This window comes from Elephas maximus, chromosome 7 (assembly GCF_024166365.1).
Source record: "Elephas maximus indicus isolate mEleMax1 chromosome 7, mEleMax1 primary haplotype, whole genome shotgun sequence".
Taxonomy (NCBI): domain Eukaryota; kingdom Metazoa; phylum Chordata; class Mammalia; order Proboscidea; family Elephantidae; genus Elephas; species Elephas maximus.
The window spans coordinates 58,211,511-58,237,783 of NC_064825.1; the positions used below are offsets into that span (position 1 = coordinate 58,211,511).

The window sequence follows — 26,273 nt, forward strand, 5'->3', positions numbered from 1 at the left end:
TACCAAAATACAAGGGAAGACAAAAAATACTTTAGAGAAAACTCATGAGTGTGAAATTAAACCAAAGATGTCTCATTCCAGAAAGCAAGATTTATTGAATATTTTATATTAACTGGATTTTTTTAGTGGCACTCTATCAATGATAAGAAACAATTAAATAAAAGATGTGCCACCTGTATTAAAGGAGTTCTCTCTTAAAAAGAATTCCACATTAGTGTAATTTCTAGGTTGTTAGGAAGCAATTGTATTGCTTAGGCTGCTAATATATTTTGCATGTCAAACAAATCTCAAACGTGATGTACATTAGAAAGAAAGTTAAGGATATCCTGATCCTTTGAAAACGTATTCTTGGAGTTAAGTAATAATAAATTAAGGCATCTCAGAGTCTATGTAAAAAGGTCTTACACCTTTGTTTTAGTGACTCCATTTACCACCACTATTCCTTTTGCTGCACAATTTTGTGCACCTTGTTTTAGTTACGTCTACAAAAAAAAAAAAAAAATTTTTTTTTTATCTAAGTTTCCTTGGCTTTTCAAAATCAAGAAGAATTATATTCATATATTTATATCAGTGTGATCTAAACGAAGAATAGTGGTAAATAGAGTAATGAAAAATTTTTAACAAGTAATTATTCAAAGTTAATTCTGAGAGATTTTTTAAGGAGATATGGAATATGTCTTATAAATCTTTGCTAAGTGGTGGTAAAAAAATAGAAGACATTCACCAGTAAAATCTATGAACATTTTGGTTTGGCTGGCTTTACAGAATTAACCAATTGCTATCCCACTCTGGACAGGTGTAAGGGAAGTATATACTCAGTAAGAGAAGATGACCGAGGAATAAGAACTCAGTGTCATCGGCAGGGAAAGAGGAAAAAAAGGTGATGAACGTATTACCATGGAGTCAATTCCTTCGTAGGAACCCTATAGGACAGAGTCGAACTTCCCCATAGGGTTTCCAAGGTACTCTTTATGGAGGCAGATTGGCATATCTTTCTCCCACAGATCAGTTGGTAGGTTTCCAAAGCCCACCTTTCAGTTAGCAGTCCAGCATTTAACTACTGCCCCACAAAGTTCCAAAGTGATAGGAATGGTGGATACATGAGGGAGGATAAGCTGTAGCAAAAGAGAAAGAACAGTTTACTAAGCAAAGCTTTGTGCTCTTGCACTGGTTTTAGTAGGAACAGGTCTTCCGTTTCTTGGCTAGGTAGCTGAAGTTCTGTGTTAGATGCTTTATAAAGCCTTTCAGAGGACTTATTATCAGTGAGTAGTCCCTCTCCATCTTAAAAAAAAAAAAAAAAAAAACACTTACTTATGGGTGGAATTTGCTCTTTGTCCAGGGAGAGACTGCACGTTTCATTTCCTCCACCAGGAATGTCCCATCATTCACCATTCTTTCTTCTTCATCTTAATAATCTTTCTTATCCTTTAGTTGTTAGTTTAAAAGTCGTTCATCTCCCCTTGTATTTTTACTTCAGATGATTGTCCTTCACAATTCATGTAATGTCTGACTCCTATCTCATCTGAGAGCAGGAAACAATACTTTTTTGTCTTTTGTTTTGTTTTACTCTAATTCCAATACCCACAATAGGACCTGGGACTTAGTAGCTATACAATATGTGTTTGATACATGAATGAATGGATGAATAATCTGCTTTTGTGCTTAGTCAATATGATCTTTAAAATTATTTCAGAAAAAAAATGCTAGATACAGTTGACAAAATTTCTCAACCACACCCCCAAATGCTAAGGCAGTCTTATTTATTTCATTGTCCATTAAATCTTAGTTCAATTGTAGAGAAGAGATATTCTCTCCAAAAATACATCTTTTGCTGTTAAGTAAGTGAAATGTTTATTTTTAAATTACATATTCCTTATTATACTTCTTTTACACTCAAATCTACTCCAACCTTTTGACCATAATTAATCAGTGCAGTAAAATGATACTTTCTACAATAGCTAAAATAAAATAGGATATCTTACCAGCTTTGACAAATTTAGAAACAGAACAACTGGGTAGTCACTGGTAAAAATGTAATTCATATATACTGAAATGAATTAGCCTGTATTTTCAAAGTAAGGCAGCCTCACATCACTATCAAAGGTGTCAACTTTTAATCCCCACAACAAAGGTTCGGAGAAGGACATCATGCTTGGTAAAGTAGACGGTCAGCAAAAAAGAGGAAGACCCTCAATGAGATGGATTGACACAGTGGCTGCAGCAATGGGCTCAAGCATAACAAGGATCATAAGGGTGCTGCAGAACTGGGCAGTGTGTCGTTTTGTGGTACATAGGGTAGCTTAGTTGGAACCGGCTCGACAGCACCAAACGACAACAGCACAAAGCTTCGGTTCTCAAATTTGCCATTTCTTAACCATATGACCATTGGCATATTATTTAACCTCTTTGTCCCTCTGGTCCCTAATCTATAAATCGGAGAAGATAATGGTATTTCTCTCATAAGGTGGTTGTGAGAATTACATGAGTAATCCATCTAAAGTTTTTAAAACAATGCCTGGCACATACCGGAACCCCCCCTCCAAAAAAAAAAAAACTTACAACAACTACTAAAAAAAAAAAATAGGTACTGTTATTCTATAAACACAAATTAGAGTTGTGAGTTGTCTAAGCCTCACCAGAAAACCCTGACGGCCTAGTGGTTAAGAGCTCTGGCTGCTAACAAAATGTCGTAGTTTTGAATCCACCAGGAGCTCCTTGAAAGCTCTATGGGACAGTTCTTCTCTGTCCTGTAGGGTTGCTATGAGTCAGCAGCAATGGTTTTTTTTTTTTTTTTTTTGAAGGCTCATCAAATAATTGCCAGAAACACTGTATAGAACTGACTGCCCATTTTTTTCACAGACAACTTTGGGTTTAGTATCATATGCCAACATTCAAGTCTTCTGTTGCATTCTTTATATTGCATCTTTCCCATTCTTACACTCCAGTCAAACACCAAGTGTGTGCTGAACGTCCCAATATCGTTACACCCTGAGCTACAGTACAGAGATTTTAGCAGCGCTGTGGAGGATAATCATCTCCAAACTACGTGCTGCTCTTTCTTTCATGAGCCCAGAATCAACTCTATTATATGCAGAATATAGCATATCTTATAGCAATCACAATCTTATAGCAATATTTGAAATTAAAGCCATTTAGAAAGTAAAAGGCCAGAGCTGACGAATAAGCAAAACAGTTCTACCTTTACTGGTAAACTCTTTTGCAGCTATCCGAGTTTAACTGTTCCTTCTTCTAAGCCTCTCTTCCCTTTCCCTGCCAAATGCAAACTCTTCCTCTCTCATGATAACAAAAATGTAAAATCTCTATCAATTGGTTTGAAAAGTTTTTTAAAACAGAAGTGAAACAACTTGGGGAAGTGCATGCTGAGGTATTTTACATAATAGCAATAATATCTTTTTTTTGAAGCACAGTGGAAAATTCCTTCCTATAATTTGACTCCAAAGAGATGTTGATGGCTCAGAGCTAATTTACATTACCCCCAAGTCAGGCACAAGTATTGACCTTGTCCTCTGTAACCAGGCCCTGTTCCCATGCAGCAAAACATGAAGCAGCTAAGAAGCTACATTTGGATCTCTGCTGGGTCCCTATGTAGCCTGAATACTCTGTGCATGCTGATTTCCTATGCAACCCTATAGGACAGAGTAGGATTAAGTAAATCTCATTCTGGATTAACACCTATGCAGTTTTGTGAATTTTTTTGCTAATCAAAACTTCATACCACTGTTGATAGTTATAAAATGTACATTTATAAATACTTAAGTAAATCATTGAAAGACATTAGAAAAGTATGCAATTTTTTTCTCCTAGAAATGTTGAAGACTGATATATAATGCAGAGCTTTCTGAAATTATGTTGTGATAAAGGTGCTAGCATAACTTAGAGGATCATTTTCTGGTTGCTACTGAGTTGATTTTGACTCCTGGTGACCCCTGTAGGTTGGGCTAGAACTGTGCTGCATAGAATTTTCAATGCCTGATTATTTGAAAGCATATTGCCAGGCCTTTCTTCCAAGGTGCTTTTGAGAGGATTCCAACCACCCACCTTTCAGTTAATGGTTGAGTGCTTATCTGTTTGCTCCACCCAGGGACTCCAAGTTATTATTAGATCCTACTCAACTGGTGATTTAGGGCTTTCAATCAGAATGTCAGCTTGAATATGTGTGTATACCCTTATACTCTAAACACATAGAAACGCTGGTTAAGTGTATTTTTGAAACTATAGAGAGCAAAACTAAAAGCAAGAATAGAATCTTGAGATTCTGGGAATAAAAGAGGGAAATCACAGAGGAAAGCAGGAGATGAAAATTCACTGTCCATATGAAGACCCTACTTAATCATATGCTTTCAGCATTGGGAATTTATGTGAAATGCTGAGGCATAACATGAAACCTAGAATCTGGACTCATTGCATAGGTTTTGAATGAGAACGAAAATACGTACGTCCATCAGCTCAAAGACACAGATAAAATTATTCTATTATGATGATTTAAGAAAAGACCAATGTAACACATCTTGCAAAACCAAAAACCAAACAAACAAAACCAAATGCTAAACTCATTGCCGTTGAGTCAACTCTGGCTTATGATGACGTCATGTGTCACAAAGTAGAACCACACCATAAGGTTTTCTTGGCTGTAATCTTTAGAGAGGAAACCTTGGTTGCGTAGTGGTTGAACTACAGCTGCTAACCAAAAGGTCAGCAGTTCAAATACACCAAGTGCTCCTTGGAAACCCTATGGGGCAGTTCTACTCTCTCCTGTAGGATTGCTATGAGTTGGAATCAACTCGATGGCAATGGGTGAGGTAAGGTAATCTTTAGGCAAGTCCCTGGGTGGTGCAAAGAGTTAAATTTTCAACTACTAGCCATAAGGTTGGCAGTTGAAACCCCCCAAAAGTGCCTCAGAAAACAGTCCTGGTGATCTGCTTCCAAAAAATCACAGCCTTGAAAACCTTATGCGTTCTACTCTGGGTCAACTCGGTTCCAGTAACTAACAAAAACAGCACTGCGTCATTAACATAACAAGACAAAAGTTCTTGTTTCCAGACAGGGTCATCATATTCACAGGCACAGGCGTAAAGACTTCAAGATGTGTTTTTAGGGTACACAATTCAACCCATAACAAATACTTGGTACACCATTAAGATTACAAAATATTTTCTGAATGTTTCAGCTGTTTTTCTCATTTTGTGTGGTACCACCTCAACAAGTGAAGATTCCAGAAGCCTTACTCCACCCACGTCATTAAGGTCAACTTTACTGTGAGGAGGCAGTACTTCCACTGCTGTATTTTGAGTGTCTTTTAACCCAGGGGCTTATTTTCTGGCACTGTATCAAACAATGTTCCACTGCAATTCACAACGTTTTCACTGGCCAATTTTCTTTTTTGGAAGTAGTTTGCCAGGTGCTTATTTCTAGTCTGTCTTAGTCTGGAAGCTCTGTTGAAACCTGTCTACCATAGGTGACCCTGCTGGTATTTGAAATACCTGTGTCATAGCTTCCAGCAACACAGCAACACACAAGCCGCCACAGTATGACAAACTGACAGACAAGTGGAAGTAACAAATAGTATGTATGTCATTAAGATTACAAGATGCTTTCTAAATGTTTATACCAATTTGCTAATACAGAAACTAAGAAAAGTATTAGAAAAATAGACATTCTCAACTTCTGTGTCTTTTTAAGACCATTTTGGTACTGAAGTCTTCAGCGTATATTTTATATATTATCTCCTGAAATAAGTTGCTTTTTCATTGTAATGAAAAGCTACAATATACATTATTTTGATTCTTGTGTATGTTAGGAGTCAGGAATCAAAATTTGTTTCTCTCATATGATATCCAGTTGACACAACACCAACTAACTGAAATAAATGGTATTTCTTCACTGAATAACAGTGCCACTTTTGCATATTTTCAATGGATTTATTTCTGGTCACTCCATCCTGTTCCATGTGTTTATTTTCTTCCAGACTTATACTGTCTTTATTACTATAATTTTATAACCAATGTTAATATTATAAAGTTATAAAATTTTGTTTTTCCTTTTCAAAAAACAACACCAAAATATGTGGAATAAAACACATAAACAAGAGAAGCATTACTTTTATCCATAAAAGAATGGCTAAATTGTGGTATTCTCCTGCCATTGTCTGGCCTATAGCCATGATCTTGTGTTTGTTTGCATTGCTCTAAAAGCATTGTATAGGCTATTGGTAGTGTGTTGCATTTCCAAATAAATTATAGTATCAGCTTTTTATTTTTAAAAACCAAAATAATAACAATAATTTCTGAGAATTTGGTTGTCATTTCATTGAATTTAGAAATCATTTTGGTATAAAATTACCTCTGTACTGTGTTTAGTCTTCCAGTCCCTGAACGTAGAAAGTTTTAAGGTTTACAGTGGAGACTTTCACATCTTTGGTTAAATTAATTCCTAGGTATTTGAAATAGTTGCAAAGGACAGCATTTTTAAATCTTCGTTTTCTAGTGTATGTTGTTGTTAAGTGCCATCGAGTTGGTTCAGACTCAGGGAAACCCTGTGTACGACAAAAGGAAACACTGCCTGGTCCTGAGCCATCCACACAATCGTTGTTATGCTTGAGCCTGTTATTGCAGCCACTGTGTCCATCCATCTCCTTGAGGGTCTTCCTCCTTTTTGCTGACCCTCCATTTTACCAAGCATTATGTCCCTCTCCAGGGACTGATCCCTCCTGATAAAATGTCCTTTTATAAAAGTAAGATATAGTCTCACTATCCTCACTTCTAAGGAGCATCCTGGTTGTACTTCTTCCAAGACAGATTGGTTCATTTTTTTGGCAGTCCATAGTATATTCAGTATTCTTCACCGACACTGTAATTAAGGCATCAGTTCTTCTTCAGTCTTCCTTATTCATAACCAAGTGTTCACATGTATATGAGGCAATCGAAAATGCCATGGCTTGGGTCAGGCACACCTTAGTCTTCAAAGTGACGTCTTTGTTCTTTAACACTTTAAAGAGGTCTTTGGAGGCAGATTTGCCCAGTACAATGCATCCTTTGATTTCTTGACCGCTGCTTCCCTGGGTATTGTTTGTGGATCCAAGTAAAACGCAATCCTTGACAACTTCAGTCTTTTCTCTGTTTACCCTGATGTTGCTCATTGGTCCAGTTGTGAGGATTTTTGTTTTCTTTATGTTTCTTTATGTTGTGTGGTTTTTGATCTTCATTAGTAAGTCCTTCAAGTCCTCTTCACTTTTAGCAAGCAAGATTGTATCATCTGCATATCCCAGGATGTTTATGAGTCTTCCTTCAATCCTAATGCCTCGTTCTTCTTATAGTCCAATATCCCAGGTTGTTAATGAGTCTTCCTCCAATCTTAATGCCCTGTTCTTCATATAGTTCAGCTTCTCAGATTATTTGTTCAGTACAGATTGAATAAGTACAGTGAAAGGATACAACCGTGATGTATGCCTTTCTTGACTTTAAACCAGACAGTATCCCCTTGTTCTATAAGATGACTGCCTCTTGATCTATGTACAGTTTCCTCATGAGCATGTTTTTCTGTATAGTTGTCCATAATTACAGTTTTAATTAGTTATGTTCAATTCTTAACATTTTTGGCTTCATTTCATTAGATGGGACTTCAGTACAATGCTGAATAAAATAGTTGAATCTTAGGTTTGTTCTCATCTCAGAAAGTATGTTTTTAATATTTTACTTAGTATATGCTTATTGTATGTTTTTAGATACCATTTATTAGGCCAGTACTTTTTCTTGTGGCTGTTATTGAGATAAAATTTACATACAATAAAATGCACAGCTTTCAAGTACCCAGTTTAATAAGTTTTGACAATCGTATATCTATATAATGCCCTATAAAACAAGATAAAGAATATTTCCATCACTACATAAATTCTCCCAGTGCTGCTGTGAGTCATTGCCCTTCCCAGAGGCTATCACTTTCTCATGGCTGTCACCTCAGATTAGTGTTGCCTATTTTTGGACTTCCTATAAATGGAAGCATAAAATATGTGTGCTTTGTGTCTAGGCTCTTTGGCTACTGTAATATTTTTGATGCTCATTTTCGTCATTGCATGTAGAAATAGTTTGTTTCTTATTACTCATAAGCCATAAATCATTGAATGAATATACCACACATCCTTGTTCCATTCTTTGTTTTATTGGTAGTGAGGTTGTATGAGCATTCGTGCACAAGTCTTTGTGTGGACAAATGTTTTCATTTATCTTCATTAAAAATCTAGTAATAGAATTGGTGGGTCACAGGTGTGGAGCATATATAACTTAATAAGAAACTCTTCTGCAAGATGGTCAGGCCATTTTACACTCCCATTAACAATATGTTAGAATTACAGTTTCTGGGGTGTTTTGTGATACACTCTCAGTGACTAGTTTAAGAGCTCTTTTAACATTTGTTCTAAGTTTAGGAGAAATGTTTCTAAGTTCACCATCTGAAATAACAAAAAGTATTTTGATTTTTTTTTCCAGTTCTTTCAGGATCAGCCTTCATAGTAAAATATTAAGGAGGGAATAGCAGGTAACAAAATATTTGTAAAAACCTATGCAAGGCAGTTTTGCCATCACCCCCAAACTACAAATAAACACATAAGTGTTTGCATGCACGTGTGTGTGGTTTATCCATTCATTTATCCAGTAAACTCAGGACTAACCATAAGCCAAATTCTCACTCTCTGTTCTGAGAGAGAGAAAGATTTCATATATTATCATCTATGGTGACATTGGTATTGTGGATGTTTTCACAGAATTTAATGTTTTTTTTGAACTTTCTGATTACATATTTAGACAATTATTTTATAAATCAGTATAAAGGAAAAAACAAGTAATTTTTTATGACTATCAGACCTCTTGGTTAGAATCCACACTTGGGAGAAGATATTTAACCTTAATATCTTAGTATTTTTCTCAAAAGGCCCAAAGGATCTTTTTCCTCTAACCAGAGCCCTCTGGGATATCCAACTGTGGGGACCCAAACAGCTATAAATACTCAAGTCTGGAGAATGCTGAAAGGGTGCAGAAATGCTAGGTACAGTTGAGACTCAATTGTTGTAGAACTCTTGGTACTACAGAGTCTCAGTCATGCATAGAAGTCTGGTCTTTGCTGATACTGAGGTAAGGGTGAGCAATTCCCAAAGACTCTTACTTTCCTAAAATGCAAAGCTTTTCTTACAAGAAACACAAGAACTTGGGATGTAGTTGATGGGAAGTTCAGTATTTCTCTTCTTAACTCCGGCCAGAAAAGAGGTCCATTTGTTTGAGGACTAAGAAGGGAAGCAGAGTTTCCATAATAGCGAAATAAATTTAAAACTACCTCATACTTCACTGGAGATGAAGGAGTCCAGGCAAGAGTGGGTTCAATGAGAGGATTACGAAATTTTTGCCTTAATTAAGGGAGACATATAGTCAATCAGAGCTGCTTCCAGTACGAATGTTCTTTGTGGGGAAGTGGAAATTAAGCCAACATTAGACTTCAATTCTAAAGAAAAAAGTTACCAGAAGGAACTATAGAAATCCTTCCATACAACGCCCCTGTTATTGTTATTGTTGTGTGTTCTGGCTTTGATTCCGACTCATATCAATCCTGTATGACAGAGAGTAGAACTGACTCACAGGGTTTCTTAGGCTGTAATCTTTATAGGAGCAGATCACCAGCTCTTTTCTCCTCTGAAGCATATAGGTGGGTTCGAACTGCTAACCTTTTATGTAACAGTTGAGCACTTAACCATTGCATCACCAGGGCTCCTTATAAGTTCCCTACCAAGTGCCTACACCATCTGTCTGAGCACTTCCAGGAACAGGGATTTGGCTGTCTTCACAGATGGCTGTTGCTATGTGGAAGGCTCCTTTATACAAAACTAAAGACGACTTTCTTTAAATGTATACATTTGTCTTATTTTCTTCCTCAGATACTATTTAAGAATAAGGTTTCTCTCTACCTCTTGAAAATTAGATACTTCCCGTCTCATCGTGACTTGCTTAAGCTATTTATGCAACTATTCCTAGGGGTTGGGGTCAGTGAATAAGGAGAACAGATACAGATTGAGCACGTGGATTTGAAGTCAAACAAACATGGTTTTAAATGTTGGCTCTTGCTTCTATCAATTTTTAATTTTTGTGGCCTTAGGCATTTTATTAAGTCTTCCTGGGCTTCCATTTCCTCAACTATAAAATGAGGAATATAATTTACCCATAATATTACTGTAAACTTTAATACATAAATCAACCCCCAGTGTAATATTAGCTTCATAAATGGAGAAAATTTTGTCTGTTTTGCTCACTAAAACGTATCCCTAGAAACTGAAATGGTACCTAACATAGGAAGAACCACTAATAAATATCTGTGAAGTAAATAATATATTATAATAGATAACATACAGTGATTGCTTAATAGATGGCAGGCGTCACTTAGGGGGGGAATTACTTCTCATTTAACCATTCTAGCACCTCCAGGTGGTACGCAGTATTATTACTCCCGACTTTAAAGGTAATGAAAATTGTATCAAGAAAGTTTGTTACTTGCACAAGCTCATCCAGCTAAATTAGCATTAGAAACAAGATTTGACCCTTGCAGTCTGACTGCCCAGTAAAACTGCTATTTTTTAGCATATATGCTTAGTCATCTAGTTTTTCTTCTTTTGAATAAAATAAGGAAAGTTTATAAATAGCTCACCCAGTAGCAGAATATATTTGCATCCTTGAGGATCCTCTGGAAGGAAGGGTGTACAGAGAATTGTTTTACTGAGCAGGTGGAAGAAAAAACTGGTTCTAAGTTTGTTTCTGTTTTAATGAATGTGGATTGATTGTTTATTCACCTAGCATCAATCTTAGATGATCCTGCGAGTTTTCTGTAGTGGGTGACCAGTGTTAGTTCTACGAGCTAGTTGGGCAGAACCAATATAATTCCTACTCCTCCCGATATCCTCAAATTCTGGTCCCCTCCTTCCAGTTTTGTGGTTTGGGAGCCCTCTGGCTACCTTAGAAGGAAAAAAGCATTGGAAATGGCATCCCATAGAGAACAGTTCTCTGTGCAAAAGTCAAAATGCTTAATAACCTAGAGTTGGTAGGAGGCTTGGAAGGATTTAGCAGGATGAGACTTCCCTGAATTTCATTCCAGAATTAAGGGACTTTTACCATTTTTTCTCTCTAAAACATTAGAACATTATCTTAACCTTATAGGAGTCCTAGTAAGTAGCATTTACATTCTAAAGTTCACTTCACACTCTCTCAATATGATTTTTTTCCCACCCAAAAGTACACAATAGAACTTGAGTGAGAGCATTGCTGAGTAGCTCCATTTGAAATTACCCAAACGACCCCAGATAAATATGATGTACAGGAACGCTTTACCTTGAAACAGGGAATGATAGCAACAGCAAACAACCACAGCAATTATTTCTGGTATTTACCAAGTACTCACTGGCTACTATGCGCAGTTTTAGCACTTTATGTACATTATCTTACTGAATAATTTGGACAACTTACTGAGGATAAAAAATAATTTTCCTCACATTAGATTGAGGAAATTGAGGAATAAGAGATTAAATAACTTGCCAATATCACAAGCTAGGTAAGAAGTGGTGGACTATACAGCTGGCCAATCTGACTCCAATGACTTAGTCACTACTCCTCATTTTAAATGTCTTATGAAAACCACTTTCTCATATTTGGTTTCCAAGCTTTCTACTCATCTTTGAATTATTTTCCTGTCTAGAGATCCACCACTTTTAAAGAATGCAATATGCTCTCCTCCTGTCAGCTATTATGTCTGGGGCCGACAGCTCCAGCCTGACCCCAGGGTTCTTTTTCTTGAATGGTGTCCCTGGACTGGAAGCTGCACACATCTGGATCTCCCTGCCATTTTGCTTCATGTACATCATCGCTGTGGTGGGGAACTGTGGGCTCATCTACCTCATCAGCCATGAGGAAGCTCTGCACAGGCCCATGTACTATTTTCTGGCCCTGCTGTCCTTCACTGACGTCACTTTGTGCACCACCACTGTACCCAATATATTCTGGTTCGACCTCAAGGAGATTGACTTTAATGCCTGCCTAGTCCAGATGTTTTTTGTGCACAAGTTGACTGGGATGGAGTCTGGGGTGCTCATGCTCATGGCACTGGACTGCTATGTGGCCATCTGTTACCCCTTGCATTATGTCAGCATCCTCACCAACCGTGTCATCGTCAAGGCTGGTCTTGCCACCTTTCTGAGGAGTGTGATGTTCATCATGCCATTTACCTTCCTCACCAAGCACCTGCCCTACTGCCAGGGTGACTTCATTCCTCACACTTACTGTGACCACATGTCTGTGGCCAAAGTGTCCTGTGGAAGTTTCAAGGTTAATGCTATTTATGGTTTGATGGTCTCTCTCCTAATCGGTGTATTTGATATCTGCTGTATCTCAGTGTTTTACACAATGATCTTGCAGGCTGTAATGAGCTTGTCATCAGCAGATGCTCTTCACAAAGCCTTCAGCACCTGTACATCTCATATCTGTGCCATTGTCATCACGTATGTCCCTGCCTTTTTTACTTTTTTCACCCACCGCTTTGGGGGGCACCTTATCCCCCACCACGTACACATCATTGTGGCCAACCTTTATCTGCTACTGCCCCCTACAATGAACCCAATGGTTTATGGAGTAAAGACCAAGCAGATTCGGGAAGGTGTGATCAAATTTTTACTTGGAGACAAAATTGTCTTTACCTAAGACAAATGAATAATAAAATACATTTATTTCTTAGGGGAAAAAAAAAGAAAAGTTAAGAAGAAATTTGTCAAAGGTGTGGAAGAAATGGTATTAAAACCAATTGTTCTTACACATAGATTTTCTGAAGGCTTCGAAAGTATGATTCAAAGCCTTCGCAGGCATTTCTCTCATGAAATGTTTCTTGTCATCAAAAATCTGATAGAGACAAGAACATAGAATAAAAAAGTAACATACCTATTCCTTCTATAACTTACGTTTTACATTAAAGCTTTTAGATTCACATGTCTAGTGAGACAAGACAGGAAAGATAATAAGGAAACCTGGCCTGGCATTGATGTATATGTTCACTGTGTAAGAAGAGGAGGCTGTGGTGACATGGAGCAAGCATATCCTTTCCATAAAGGACAGATTCTATTCAGATCAAGCATGTTCTTGCCCTAGGGTAGTGTGGGCCCAGTATTGCAATACAGTCCAGTATTTTTCAGGCAATTATATTTAGATGTTTTATGAAATCTCCCAATTTTTATCGTTGGCTAGATGTCTTCAAAAATATGGTTCATACAAGACACGTCTGAGAGTTCTGTTTTTCCATATCATCAGTTTTTGACCTCTATTTAAAATGGACCCAAAAAACATAATTGTCATGTTATCAGCCAAACCAGCAAAAACATTAAGTTACAACTGTATGTCATAATCCATTCATTTATTCACCCATTTATTTACCCATTCATTCTTTCTTTTCTGGGCACTTATTTAAGTCTTATTATTAGCCTCACTAGAGTTAACCTCTGGAAAGATGCTGAGGTTGAATTCATGACAAAGAAAGATAATTTCATAGAAATGTATACATAGCCTGCTATACTAAACATGAGGAGCTTACTAGGCTAAAAAGTCAAACCCATGGTAAATCTTTTAGCCTTTAATTTTCACTGACAACTGTGTTATGTAGCTTTAAGACTGTCCCAGTGGAAAACCTTTTTCTACCCTGCCTGATGTGCAAAGAAGTTTCTAAAAATATGTTTTTTTCTGAACTCTCCTCATTCACTCAAGCTGCTCTGTTTTTCCTTGTTGCCAAGCTGGGACTACAGAATCTTGCTTCACCAGCCTCTGCAACCCATCTCCCTTTCCAGTGCAAGGAATTGTTGTTTTCTCTTCTCATGTTGTTGCTAAATTTTTTCCGTGATTCTTTTCCAATCTCCCTATTTATGGGCATATTCTCTCCTGGTCTACCTGTACCATTTTTTGATCTTTAGCAAATTTTGTAAGCCTTCCTCTTGTTATTTGACTTGTGACTACCAATGCTTCTGCTGTTTGCGATTAGAGATGCTTTGTACTTTTTGTATGGATATATTTCACATCTCTATTTCTTATTTTTCTAGCTATTTTTTTTTTTTTGTGACTCAAAACCTTCAATGGTATTTAAATCAGATATCTAAGGCATAATTTCAAGGTTTAGAATTTTAAAAGTAATAAATACTTGTTTTAAAAGTCATCAAAATGTATAGATTCAAATGAAAATATTATTACATGCTACCCCTTCTACTTTACAGGAGTCATTGATTGACCCTTCCAAATACATTCAGTGACTATGCTCCTGTTAAGGGTCTCTAGGTGGTGCAAAGGCTTTGCTCTCAACTGCTAGCTGAAAGGTTAGTGGTTAGAACGCATCCAGAGGTACTGTGGAAGAAAAGGCCTGGCAATCTGATTATGTTAAGATTACAGCCAGGAAAAGCCCATGGAACAGTCTTACTCTGCAACACATAGCTCTGCCCTGAGCCCCAATCCACTCAACAACAACTAAGGACATTAATAAATGCTTCTGTGAATAAATTATTCATAGCCAAGTCAAAGCACTCCCTCCAATGGTGTGGTACATTTCATACATTCTTGACTACATATATTTTTGAAAACATTAAACTAGTATCTCCCTCCTGCATCTATTTCCCCTTGTTCCAGATCATTCTCTTCAACATATAATATTCCTGCAATCAAACCCAAACCTGTTGCTGTCCAATCAATTCCGACTCATAATGACCCTATAGGATAGAGTAGAACTGCCTCATAGGGTTTCCAAGGACTGGCTGGTGGATTTGAACTGCTGACCATTTGGTTAGCAGGCATAGCCCTCAACCACTGCACCGCCAGGACACCTTTGCTGCAATAAAAAAAAAAAAAAAAAATAGCTCCTATTAAAATAAAAACAACAAAAGAAACAATAATAAAATCTAAATCTCACTTCCTCCTCCAGATTGACATATAACTCTGTTTCCTTTTGACAAAATTTCACAAAAAAGATTTTCACTACTTAAAATCTGTACTTACTCTCCACTCATTTTTTCTGAGCCCACTCTACTCAGGCTCTGATCCCACACTTCTCCAAAACGTCTAAGTCACTGTCACCTCCAAGCTATTGAAGATGGTCAAATTGCATTTTTTATCCAATGGCAGCATTCGATGGAGTTAATTTCTTCATCCTTACTAAATAATTATTTTCATTTAGATGCTGAGGTCTTTTAAAACTCCTACCTCACTGGCCACTATTGATCATCATGTTTTGCATTTTTCTACTCCTCTCTTTGTTTTTTGAGTACCCCGTGCTCAAAGGACTTCTCTTCTGTATATACCTGCCTGCTCCTTATGTGATTTCATCCAATCCCATCACCTTAAATATCATCTGTAACTCTTTCATATCTCCAGCATGCAGCCTTCCTCAGAACTCACGACTTGCATGTAGAGCTACTTACTCCATGGGTCTATTTATCTGTTGATTTAACTCTTGGCATATTTAAAATTAACTCCTATTTTCCACCAAAACTGCTCTTTGTGTTGTTCCTCATCTCAGTAAAATGTAACTCCAAATTTCTTGTTGACAGGTCAAAATCGTGGAGTCGTTTTTGATTTTTTTTGTTTGTTTCTCATACTCACAATCATTCAACAAATTGTGTTAGCTCTATCTTCAGTATATACAGATTCTGACCAGTTCTCAACACCTGCACCATGGCCATTACAGGCTATCAGAACTTGTTATTGCAATACCTTCTAACTGGTCTTGCTTCCCCACCTTTTCTTGCAAAGCAGCTAAAATGATTCTTTTAAAGTATGAGTCAGATATGTCGCTCTTCAGCCCCAATTGCTCCAATGCTTTCTCATTTTATTTAGAATGAAAGGAAAATCCTTACCATGTGCCACAGGATCTAAACCCTGGTTTTCTCTCTGATATTATCTACTACTGCTCTCCGTTTTCCTTACTCTATCAAGTCACTTGGATGTGAATTTTATTTTTCAAACATGACAAGTATGTTCTTTCTTTGGTAATTTTCATTAGGCATTCCCATCTGTCTACCTGAAATGGACTTCTCTTTATCTCTTCCTCAACAGTTTCTTTCAAGGCTTTACTCAAAATACCACTTATTGCGGAGATCTTCCCTGAGTCTACAGCTTTCAATAACAATTAATAACTACAAGTCCTATTCCTCTCATCCAGTTTATTTTCTTCATAATTAATGCCATTGAACTGCACATGTGATTTTTCTTAAATCGGTACAGATATTAACTTTTTAAAAATAGTTAAAATATCATTGTAGTTCATAATGTAATATATTAATTATCTGTGGTTGAGCAAAAAATTACTCCAGAGACCATGGTCTCAGGGAACAACTAGCTCAATTGGCATAACATAGTTTATAAAGAAAATGTTCTACATCCTACTTTAATGAGTAGTGTCTGGGGTCTTAAAATCTTGTGAGTGGCCATCTAAGATATTCCACAGGTCTCACCCTGTTGAGAGCAAGGGAGAATGAAAACCGAAAACACAAGGGAAAGATTAGTTCAAAGGACTAATGGACCACAACTACCACAGCCTCCACCAGACTGAGTCCAGTACAACTAGATGGTACCTGGCTACCACCTCTGATTGTTTTGACAGGGATCACAATAAAGGGTCCTGGATAGAGATAGAGAAAAATGTAGAACAAAATTCTAACTCAAAAAAAGACCAGACTTACTGGCCTCATAGAGACTGGTCTGGCCAGAGTGTGTGGCCCCTGGATACCCTTTTAACTCAGTAATGAAGTCACTTCTGAGGTTTACCCTTCAGCCAAAGATTGGACAGACCCATAAAACAAAATGAGACTAAAGGGGCACACCAGCCGAGGGACAAGGACTAGAAGGCAGGAGGGGTCAGGACAGCTGGCAATTGGGAACCCAATATCTAGAAAGGAGAGTGTTGACATGTTGTGGGGTTGGTAACCAATTTCACAAACACAATACTTGTACTAATTGTTTATTCAAAAGTTAGTTTGTTCTGTAAACCTTCATCTAAAATACAATTAAAAAAAAATACCTGGAATTTAACAGCTTAAAACAGCAAACATTTATTGGCATGCACAGACAAAGTCTAGGCCTGAATAAGGAGGCTGGTCAACAAATGTTCATAGTGACTTATATTTTTTTCCATTGGTGGGTCTTGCATAAACAGGAAGAGTATCCCATAGTTGTTGTTAATGGCCTTAGAAGGAGTTGGCCAGGAGGGAATAAATTCCACTGAAGACACTCTTGAAATGGGGTTGGAGCTTAAAGGGAGGCTAAATCAGCACCTCAATGTTAAAGAAGGAGATAGACTCCATTATGCATACGGCTCAACTGGTACTGTAGAAGAAAATATAATTTAAAATTTCAAATGCACAAGAAAGACCCTTGATGAAATGTACCCATATCTGTGTCATACTGTCTTAGTTGTATAGTGCTTCTCTAACAGAAATATCACAAGTGGGTGGCTTTAACAAACAGAAATTTATTTTCTAACAGGTAGGAGGCTAGAAGTCCTAATTCAGGATCCCAGCTCTAGGGGAAGGGTTTCTCTCTCTGTCAGCTTTGGAACAAGGTCCTTGTCTCTTTTGAGCTTCTGTTCCTCAGTGGTCTTCTTATAGTTTAGCATCTATCTTCCCCCATCTGTCCTTGCTTGCTTGGTTGCTTGCTCAATCTGCTCTTTTATATCTCAAAAGAGATTTATCTAAGACATACTCTGCACTAATACTGCCTCATTAACACAATAAAGAGAACCTAGTCGTACTGGCTTTCTTCCCAAATGGGGTTATAACCACAGATATGGGGGTTAGGACTGACAACACATATTTTAGGGGGGCTCATTTTAATTCACAACATATAGCAATGTGGAACAAATAAGTGAATTCCCTGACTCTCATTCTGAGCTGGGAAGGATCACTTTTAGCTGGCACACTATTGCTAGGATGATATTCGACCTTGTTAAGTGGGAGTGAAGGGGGGAGGCTTAAATTGTAGGGTACATGTGACACCTGATTGTGACCTCCCAGCCTTCCCTCCCTCATCATAAAGTTAATAAGTTCAAGGTGGACCAAGCAAGATCACTGAACTAACGGGGGGGGGGGGGGGTTCCCTGATTAAGGGAACAAATGTGATGAGATTTATTGTATTCCAAACCTATTTTTATGAGACAAAACACTGGGATGCAGAGACTCTCCCCATAATTGTTGAAGGGTTTGACGCTCATGTACTGATCACTTAATATCTTACATAAATCCGATATTAAGGAAGATGGGGACAATGAGGATTCCACAATTGTACTCCTTCCTCCCTATGAGATTAGGATAGCCAAGTAGTTACTCCACAGGCATAAGCCAAGGGACCCCTGGCACCCTGAAGTCATCTGATGACTTGTATGCCAAGTCAGAGACTTTGAATTCCAATTGTAGTCATCCTTGCATACCAATTTGAGCATTAGAAAGATAATTCTTTACTGTTAGGATATAAAAAAAAAAAATTTTTTTTTTTTTTTTAATAAATATTAAATTCATGCTTTATATCTTCCACAGATACTGGGAACAAGAGAACACTGGAAAAGCTGACACAAAGACAAATTTTATGTGCCTAGCACCTGCTTTCATTGAAAGTTTGAATGACCAACTTGCCTAATGATACACACACCCTGACTAAAACTATCCCTTCTATATTTTACCATGGAAGTGTCCACCATTCCATTCTTAAGCACCCACTAGTGTCATCTCTAATGATGTCCATGATATGGCTCTTAGGCTTATGAGTTTCAAAGGTCTGGGTTCCTGTTGGAGGCCACTCCTTGGGATAATGGTGAGACTGATAAATAAGGGTTAACCTTTAAGATTTCCTGCAGGTTGGACACTTAGAGAAGTAGTTGGTTTCCTACAGAATACCATCAAAACTGGCTATAGATAAGTAATAAGTCCAATCAACACTGGAAGAATGCTGAGAAAGTGGACCATGATACCAGTTGTTCATATCACATATGTTAGTAAATGGTTAAGTTCTCTGCTATTTCTTCCCTTTGTTTTGTTCTCCTACTTCTCACTGACTTCTCAAGTTTCTATATTATATTTAATAACCTGTGTCAACTACATATGGAAGGATTTCCAGCCTCTTTATACCCATCACTCTGTTGCGCTGCTTTGGTATACCTGCTCATCTGTGGTGTTCTCTAGACCACAAAAACCTAATCTATGTTGGTCTGAACAAAAAGTACATGAGAAGAAATATCTAAGCTCTGAATATTGACACGGTAGAGTAGGGCTGTTTCTGCCAGGTCACATTGCTGTTGGATCTTAGAAGAGAGGATACTAGACTCTCTGTATGGTTTCAGAATGCAGTACATAGTAGAGACTGGAAAATCTGCTACTTCTCCAGTCTCTGTGAATTTGTACTAATTAGCAGGTTCTAGAAGCCTCAACATGTGTGATATCTGGCCATTCCCCCTTATTTAACCCAGAGTGGTAATGTCTTGGAGTCCTTAAACTCACTGCTATTCAGCACTGCTTACATATGCCATTAATCTTATACTCGTTATTTTATATTCATTTTTTCTCTAGACTATATCACACGATTCCAATTATACTCTCTTGCTTCTCTTGTTATTACTCAAGTCCAACATCTTCTTGAGAGCTTGATTCTATTGGGCAAAATTGAAGCTCAGGGGTAGGTCTGTGGGGATGATCAGAAGAGGTTAGTGGAAGATGGTAGCCATAGATCCATCCCATAGTTCAGAATATAGTCACAGGAGGATTAACAATTTTCTTCCAGGAAGAGGAACCTGCCAGACCCTAGAGATTAATGGTCCTGTGGGAGCTGGGCTGGAGGTGGAAAGCCTGCTGCAGTACAAGTATAAACTTTCCTTTGTAGGGCTGACAAATAGAATGAAGTCAGAAGGGGAGATGTTGCAGTAGTCTGATCATGACTAAGTCTAGCGATACTGTTCAAGACTGGGCTCTGGAATGGAGGCACCAGAAATGAATGATAGGAGATCTGAGACATTGTGACATATCCAGACACCCCTAGAATAAAGCTGGAGCTGAAATGTGCAGAAGAGTTTTAGACCATGTAGCAGAAGCATAAGGTAGGTGTTTGAATGTTTTTGGTAGAGATAAAGTCTCCTGTTGTGTTGCTTCTTAATTTCAGGTGTATTAAAATCACAGATCAAAGAGGGTATTTACTACAGTGTACATTTTTTCCTAGGGAGAATTTTTAAAGTAAATGTCTATGGAAATTTCAATCAATACCTCTACAAAGCCTTTGAAAATGAGTAATTCCCTGATTTGTCTACCTTACCCAAGTCTCTCTTAGTCTAGGTGCTCAGGGCACCTCCTGAGCAGAGAGCTGCAACTTACCATACCAGCCAATTAGTAGGAAAGAAGGAGAAAATAACATAAGGACGAAGAGTTCCATAGCTTCCTGTACTCCTTCTCACGATCCTGCTTTCTGATTCCCCAGAGAGAGGGTGACTGACTTCTCTAAAGCCCTGTTCCATAGCCTTAATAAATCTACTACCATTGAGTCAATTCTGACTCGTAGCAACCCCATAGGGTTTCCTAGGCTGTAAATTTCTACAGAGACAGACTGCCACATTCTTCTCCTCTGGAGTAGCTGAGTTTCAAACCTGACTTTTCAGTTAGCAGTCGATCACTTTAACCACTGCACCACAAGGGCTTCTTACTAGAGAATAGCAATTGTCACTACTTTCAGTTCATGTTGGAATGAAAGAGTATTCTTTCAAGAATGTAAACCTAAGTGTCATTCTATATCTTAAACATATTTAATTTTCATTATTAAGTTTAACACAAATCATCTCCATGCTGCATTCATGTTTCTGCTTAAATATCACTTTGTTAGAAACGAATTCCCTCATGACCGTATTTAAAATGGCACCGATTCCAGAATCATTATCCAATTGTCATGATTTATTTTACTTCAAAGCACAAAGAATATATATAAATGTATATATGTATACTTTTTTTGTTTATTTAGTTTGTCTCACCCCAAAATAATACCATGAAATTAAATCAGAAACTTTACCTGATTTATCTGACGTACTTTAGAAGAACTAAATTAATATTTTTTAATGTTTGAATAAATCTATCACTCAAATACTGACATATAACCTTCTTCACGATTTCTTGCTGATTGCTGCTATAAATTTATTGTACTTTCTTTATTTGATGTCATTTGAATTTTTAAATTGTTTGTTAACCTGTTTGTTGTCTCTCAGATTCCAAAAGAACAGAGAGAGGATGTCCCGCTCAAATGATACCGAATTCCACCCCTCGTCTTTCCTCCTGCTGGGTGTTCCAGGTCTTGAAGAGATGCACATTTGGATCGGGTTCCCTTTTTGCTCTGTATATTTGGTTTCCCTTGTAGGGAACATCACTATCTTGTTTGTAATCCAGACTGAAAGCAGCCTTCATCAGCCCATGTTTTATTTTTTGGCCATGTTAGCCTCCATTGATCTGGGCCTGTCCACATCCACTATCCCCAAGATGCTGGGCATCTTCTGGTTTAACTTGAGAGAGATTAGCTTTGGGAGCTGTGTCACACAGATGTTCTTCATTCATATGCTGACTGCTATGGAGACTGTTGTGTTGGTTGCTATGGCCTTCAATCGCTATGTAGCCATCTGCAACCCTCTCCAGTACAGCCTGATTCTCACAAGCAGAACCATTGGTCTCATCCTGGTGGTGGTATTTGTTGTCAATTTCATTTTGGTTATCCCCTTGGTGTTTCTCATCTTGAGGCTTCCCTTCTCTGGACACCATATAATCCCCTACACATACTGTGAGCACATGAGAATCGCTCAGCTGGCCTGTGCCAACATAAAGGTAAACATGATATTTGGATTAACTCTTATATCACTGGTGCTTGTTGATGTGATTCTGATTGTCATCTCCTATGTGAGAATACTCCGGGCTGTCTTCTGCCTTCCTTCTCGAGACGCCAGACTCAAGGCACTTAATACGTGTGGCTCCCGCATCTGTGTAATCCTAGTCTTCTTCACACCAGCTTTTTTTTCCTTCATGACCCACCGGTTTGGCAGGAATGTTCCCGGATACATTCACATCCTTCTGGCCAATTTGTATGTTGTTGTTCCACCTGCCCTTAATCCTGTGATCTATGGGGTCAGGACTAAGCAAATTCGGGAGAGGATTTCAAGCACCTTTTTGAAAAAAGACTAACATAAACCTTCTCAAAAATATGCATTTCAACCAAGGGAAAACAGGTTGCGTTTCTCCAGTACAGACTCTTGGCAACAGCGAAAAAGACCCTGACCTTAGTATTATGCCATTCATAATTTCTTCAGACACCCACTACAAAGCACATAATGTAATTAATGTCAGAAAAATCACTGTGAACATTTCTAGAATTCCAAAGGTCTAGGGTAACTTATTTACAAGGTTTTTATTACTATTATTATTCTGTTTAACCTCTACAGAGCAAAGTCTGGTAGAAAGGATTACGTGGAACAAAATGCTTCTTTTCCTTTGCAGATTGTTGACTCTGTTGGCCACATTTTTAAATTGATATATATCCCTGCATCAAAGAGTACAGGTCTTGTGACAGATTCTTTCATTCCTTTCTTAATTGCTTACTTATTCTTATCCATACATTTTTTATTAATACTTTATTACATGCCAGAAACTGATAGGTCCTAAAGATATAAGAAGGAGAGAAGAATTTGGAGAAATTTCCCCATGATGATGTAGCACTGTATGGAGTGTTTCTAGGCTCATCATATCTATGCAGATCTTCCCATAAGTGAATTTGTTTGTCTGTAGATGTGTGTGTGTGTGTGGAGAGAGAGGCTGAAAAATTCATAGAAACATCAATAACACAGGGAACTTAAAGTGCCGAAGACACCCCCAAATGGGTGAATTACTGTACGTGTCAATCACATTCTCAAAGGCCAACTGTAAAGTTCTAGCATTGCTCTCAGGCTCACATACTACTTATCTGTTCACTCATTCACCATATATTAAACATCTTGTAATGTCCAGCCTTTTCTCAACTTGCTCTTCTTCCTTGTGACTTATCAGATGAAAGTCAACATCATATCCACTTTGTTATATTTTTTTAATCAATGGTAGATATTTAGTTAGTGTTTACCTCATGGTATCTTGTTACTCACAGTGTAGGTGCTTAATAATTGATTATTTTTCCTTTCTTAAAATTCAAATATAGGACATATAGAGAAGTAAAAGAATCTTTCATATACCACTCAATAAACTTACAAATGTATAAGCCTATGCAATACCAGCAAGCAGGATCCTGCATGTTGGAACACCTTTTTTGAAATTTTCTAATTTTATTTTTCACAGTGGCTGGGACTGGCTCATGAAGTCAGTGCTAACTTAAACTTGAAAGCAGGGTGCTCTGAGCCCAGGCAGAGACTTGCTTGGTCCTTGTCCCTGTCTGTTCCCTTTAGAATTCTCCTTGGGATGCTCCCCACCCCTCTACCCTGCATTCATGTGGTTGAACAGATACCCCAAAGAGCTCTAGGACTTGCATTTATGGAGTTATCCAGGGCCTTTTGGCTGGTCCCAATTCTAGGATAGTAGCCTGAAAAGCTGAGTGCTCCACTGGCTAGTACAGTATTTATTTCATGGACTTGTTAAAGATAAAGATTGGGCTGTCAGATAGTGCTGGCATGCTCATTTTGCGTGACTAAAATTTATATAGACAAAGATCCCACAAAGAATATTTGCCTGGGGACCTGCACACTTTATGGACAGCCCTGAACCTATGTAATCATCACCCAGACAAAATATGTGGCACTACAAAAGAAGAGTTGATGCGTTTGAATTGTGGTGTTGGTGAAGAATATTGAATATACCATGGACTGCCAAAAGAACAAACAAATCTGTCTTAGAAGAAGTACAACCAGAATGCCCCTTAGAAGCAAGGATGCCAAGACTGCGTCTTGCACACTTTGGACATGTTGTCAGGAGGGATGAGTCCCTGGAGAAGGACATCATGCTTGGCAGAGTACAGGGTCAGCAGAAAAGAGGAAGACCCTCAATGAGGTGCATTGACACAGTGGCTGCAACAATGAGCTCAAGCATAACAACGATTGTAAGGATGGCCCAGGACCGGGCAGTGTTTCGTCCTGTTGTGCATAGGGTCACTATGAGTCGGAACTGACTCGACGGCACCTAACAACAACAACACCAACAATCCAGAAGAGCCCTCCATGCCTCTAAGATCAATACCTCCCCAAATTCATCACTTTCCTGATTTTATTACTGTAGATTAGTTAGTTTGTGTGTTTCATATAAATTAAATTATGTAATATGTACCTTTTGTGACTGATTTCTTTCACTCGAAATTAACACCTTTGAGAATTACTCATGTGATTGTATAAGGAGCAGTTTGTTACTTTTTTTTTGCCCAGTATTTCATTGTATAGATATACCAAATTTGATTATCTATTCTGGATGAGAATTTAGGTTTTATCCAATATTTGGCTATTATGAATAAAGCTGTTGTAAATATTCTTGTACATGTCATCTGGAAGACATTTGTAGTCAGTCATAACCCTTAAGGACAAAATTGCTGGGTGATAGCAAGGGTGCATTTTAAAGCTTTACTAGAAAGTGCCAAACAGTTTTCCAAAACTATATACTTTTCTCCATTTCTACCAGTTACATACAAGCATTCCAATTGCTGTACAACCTCACTAGCACTATCAGTTCTGTGTATATGTTGTGTGTGTTTGCTTGTGTTGGGATGTGTGTGTTTGATTATTTGTTTCCATTATGGCTGGAATGTCATGCTAGCTTGCTGTGGTTTTAATATGTAGTTCCCTGATACTAATGATGTTGTGAACCTATCAGCCACCTGGATGTCATCTTTAGTAGAGCGCAAATTTCTTCAAAATTGTGTTATCTGTCTTTTTTTTTTTTTTTTTTACCAAGCTGTAAAAGTTATTTTGTAGTCTGTGTATGAGTCCTTTCTCAGATACATGGCTTGCAAATATCATCTTCCACAATGTGGATTGCATTTTCGCTCTTTTAATGGTGCCTTCTAATGAATTCAAGCTCCTACTTTTAATGAAATCCATTTTATTAATATTTCTCATTAAAGTTAATATTCTTTGTGTCCTATTGAAGAAATCTATGCCTAACACAATAGCATGAAAACATTCTCCTATATTACCGTCAACGTTTTTTTATTATTTCATTTTCTTTATTTGGGTCTCTGTTCTACTCAGAATTGATTTTTTTGTCTGATATGAAATAGGGTAAACTTTCATATGTGAACATTCAATTGATCTAGTGCCATTTATTGCATGACACCTTTTTGTAAATCAAATATTGGTATATAAGTAGTCTGTTTCTAGATTCACTCTTCTGTTCCACTCATTTCTTTTTCTATCCATATGCCAATACTATGCCATCCTAATTAGCATAGCTTTATAATAATGAATATTGATATCTGGTAGGGCCTACAAATCATATCCAAGAGTTAATACAACATATAGATGAAGATTCCAGATCTATGATGCATGACCAGATCTATCAAAGCAGCAAAAGAAGAGATCAATGGAGAGAAATGAGAAATCATTCTGGATGTTTATGGACATATGTGAGCAGATCCACTGAAGGAGCATGAAAGAGAATGAGAAAGAGGAGACTGGGGCAAGAGAAAGACTGGACAGCAGTCTAAATGCCTTGCTGTCTGATCAAGGGTCTAATTCTTGGAGCTCTTTAAGGCAGGAATTTGGTTCCCAATTCTGTTTCATGGCCTCAGGATTCAGCGATGGAGGGACCTCACCTCCTCCCTGCCAGAAGTCCAAACAAATCACTTACAGTTTGAGATGATAAATCAGTGGCTTGATCCACCATTTCATCATCTTACCAAAACCAATTGCCTTCAGCATTTATCGATATCCAGTTCTTATAGATCTGTGCTGGAGACCAACTCCATTTCTTGGAGGACACCCTGAAGGGATCAGTCAAATTGACACTACCTTCGTACCCATAATACATTTGAGAAGGTTTCTCAAGCTTCCATTAGGAACTTATTTTAGAATCTATGATACAACAAATCTGTCCTTCAATGCCTTCAAAATTTTCAATCTGAACCACACATTTTGTTGACCCTTTACCATCCACTCACTCATCCATACACCCATTTGTCATTGCTAAATGTGCCAGACAATGTTCCAGGCACTGAATAAACAGTTCTCCTACACTTGTT

At 37.8% G+C, this 26,273-nt stretch overlaps 2 protein-coding genes across 2 annotated transcripts; both read left to right on the forward strand.

Moving 5' to 3' along the window:
* The first annotated feature begins 11,792 nt into the window (after positions 1–11,792).
* LOC126078986 (olfactory receptor 52N2-like) lies at positions 11,793–12,740 on the forward strand. Its single transcript, XM_049889849.1, has one exon. It carries the CDS (start codon positions 11,793–11,795, stop codon positions 12,738–12,740), a length of 948 nt encoding a protein of 315 aa, XP_049745806.1.
* Positions 12,741–21,313: 8,573 nt separating this feature from the next.
* On the forward strand, positions 21,314–22,252 carry LOC126079594 (olfactory receptor 52E8-like). Its single transcript, XM_049890688.1, has one exon. The coding sequence runs from the start codon at positions 21,314–21,316 to the stop codon at positions 22,250–22,252; it is 939 nt and encodes a 312-aa protein (XP_049746645.1).
* Positions 22,253–26,273: the final 4,021 nt, after the last annotated feature.

Excerpts from the sequence above, each read along its gene's own strand:
- LOC126078986 (XM_049889849.1), top strand. The coding sequence starts at position 11,793 with ATGTCTGGGGCCGACAGCTCCAGCCTGACCCCAGGGTTCTTTTTCTTG.
- LOC126079594 (XM_049890688.1), top strand. The coding sequence starts at position 21,314 with ATGTCCCGCTCAAATGATACCGAATTCCACCCCTCGTCTTTCCTCCTG.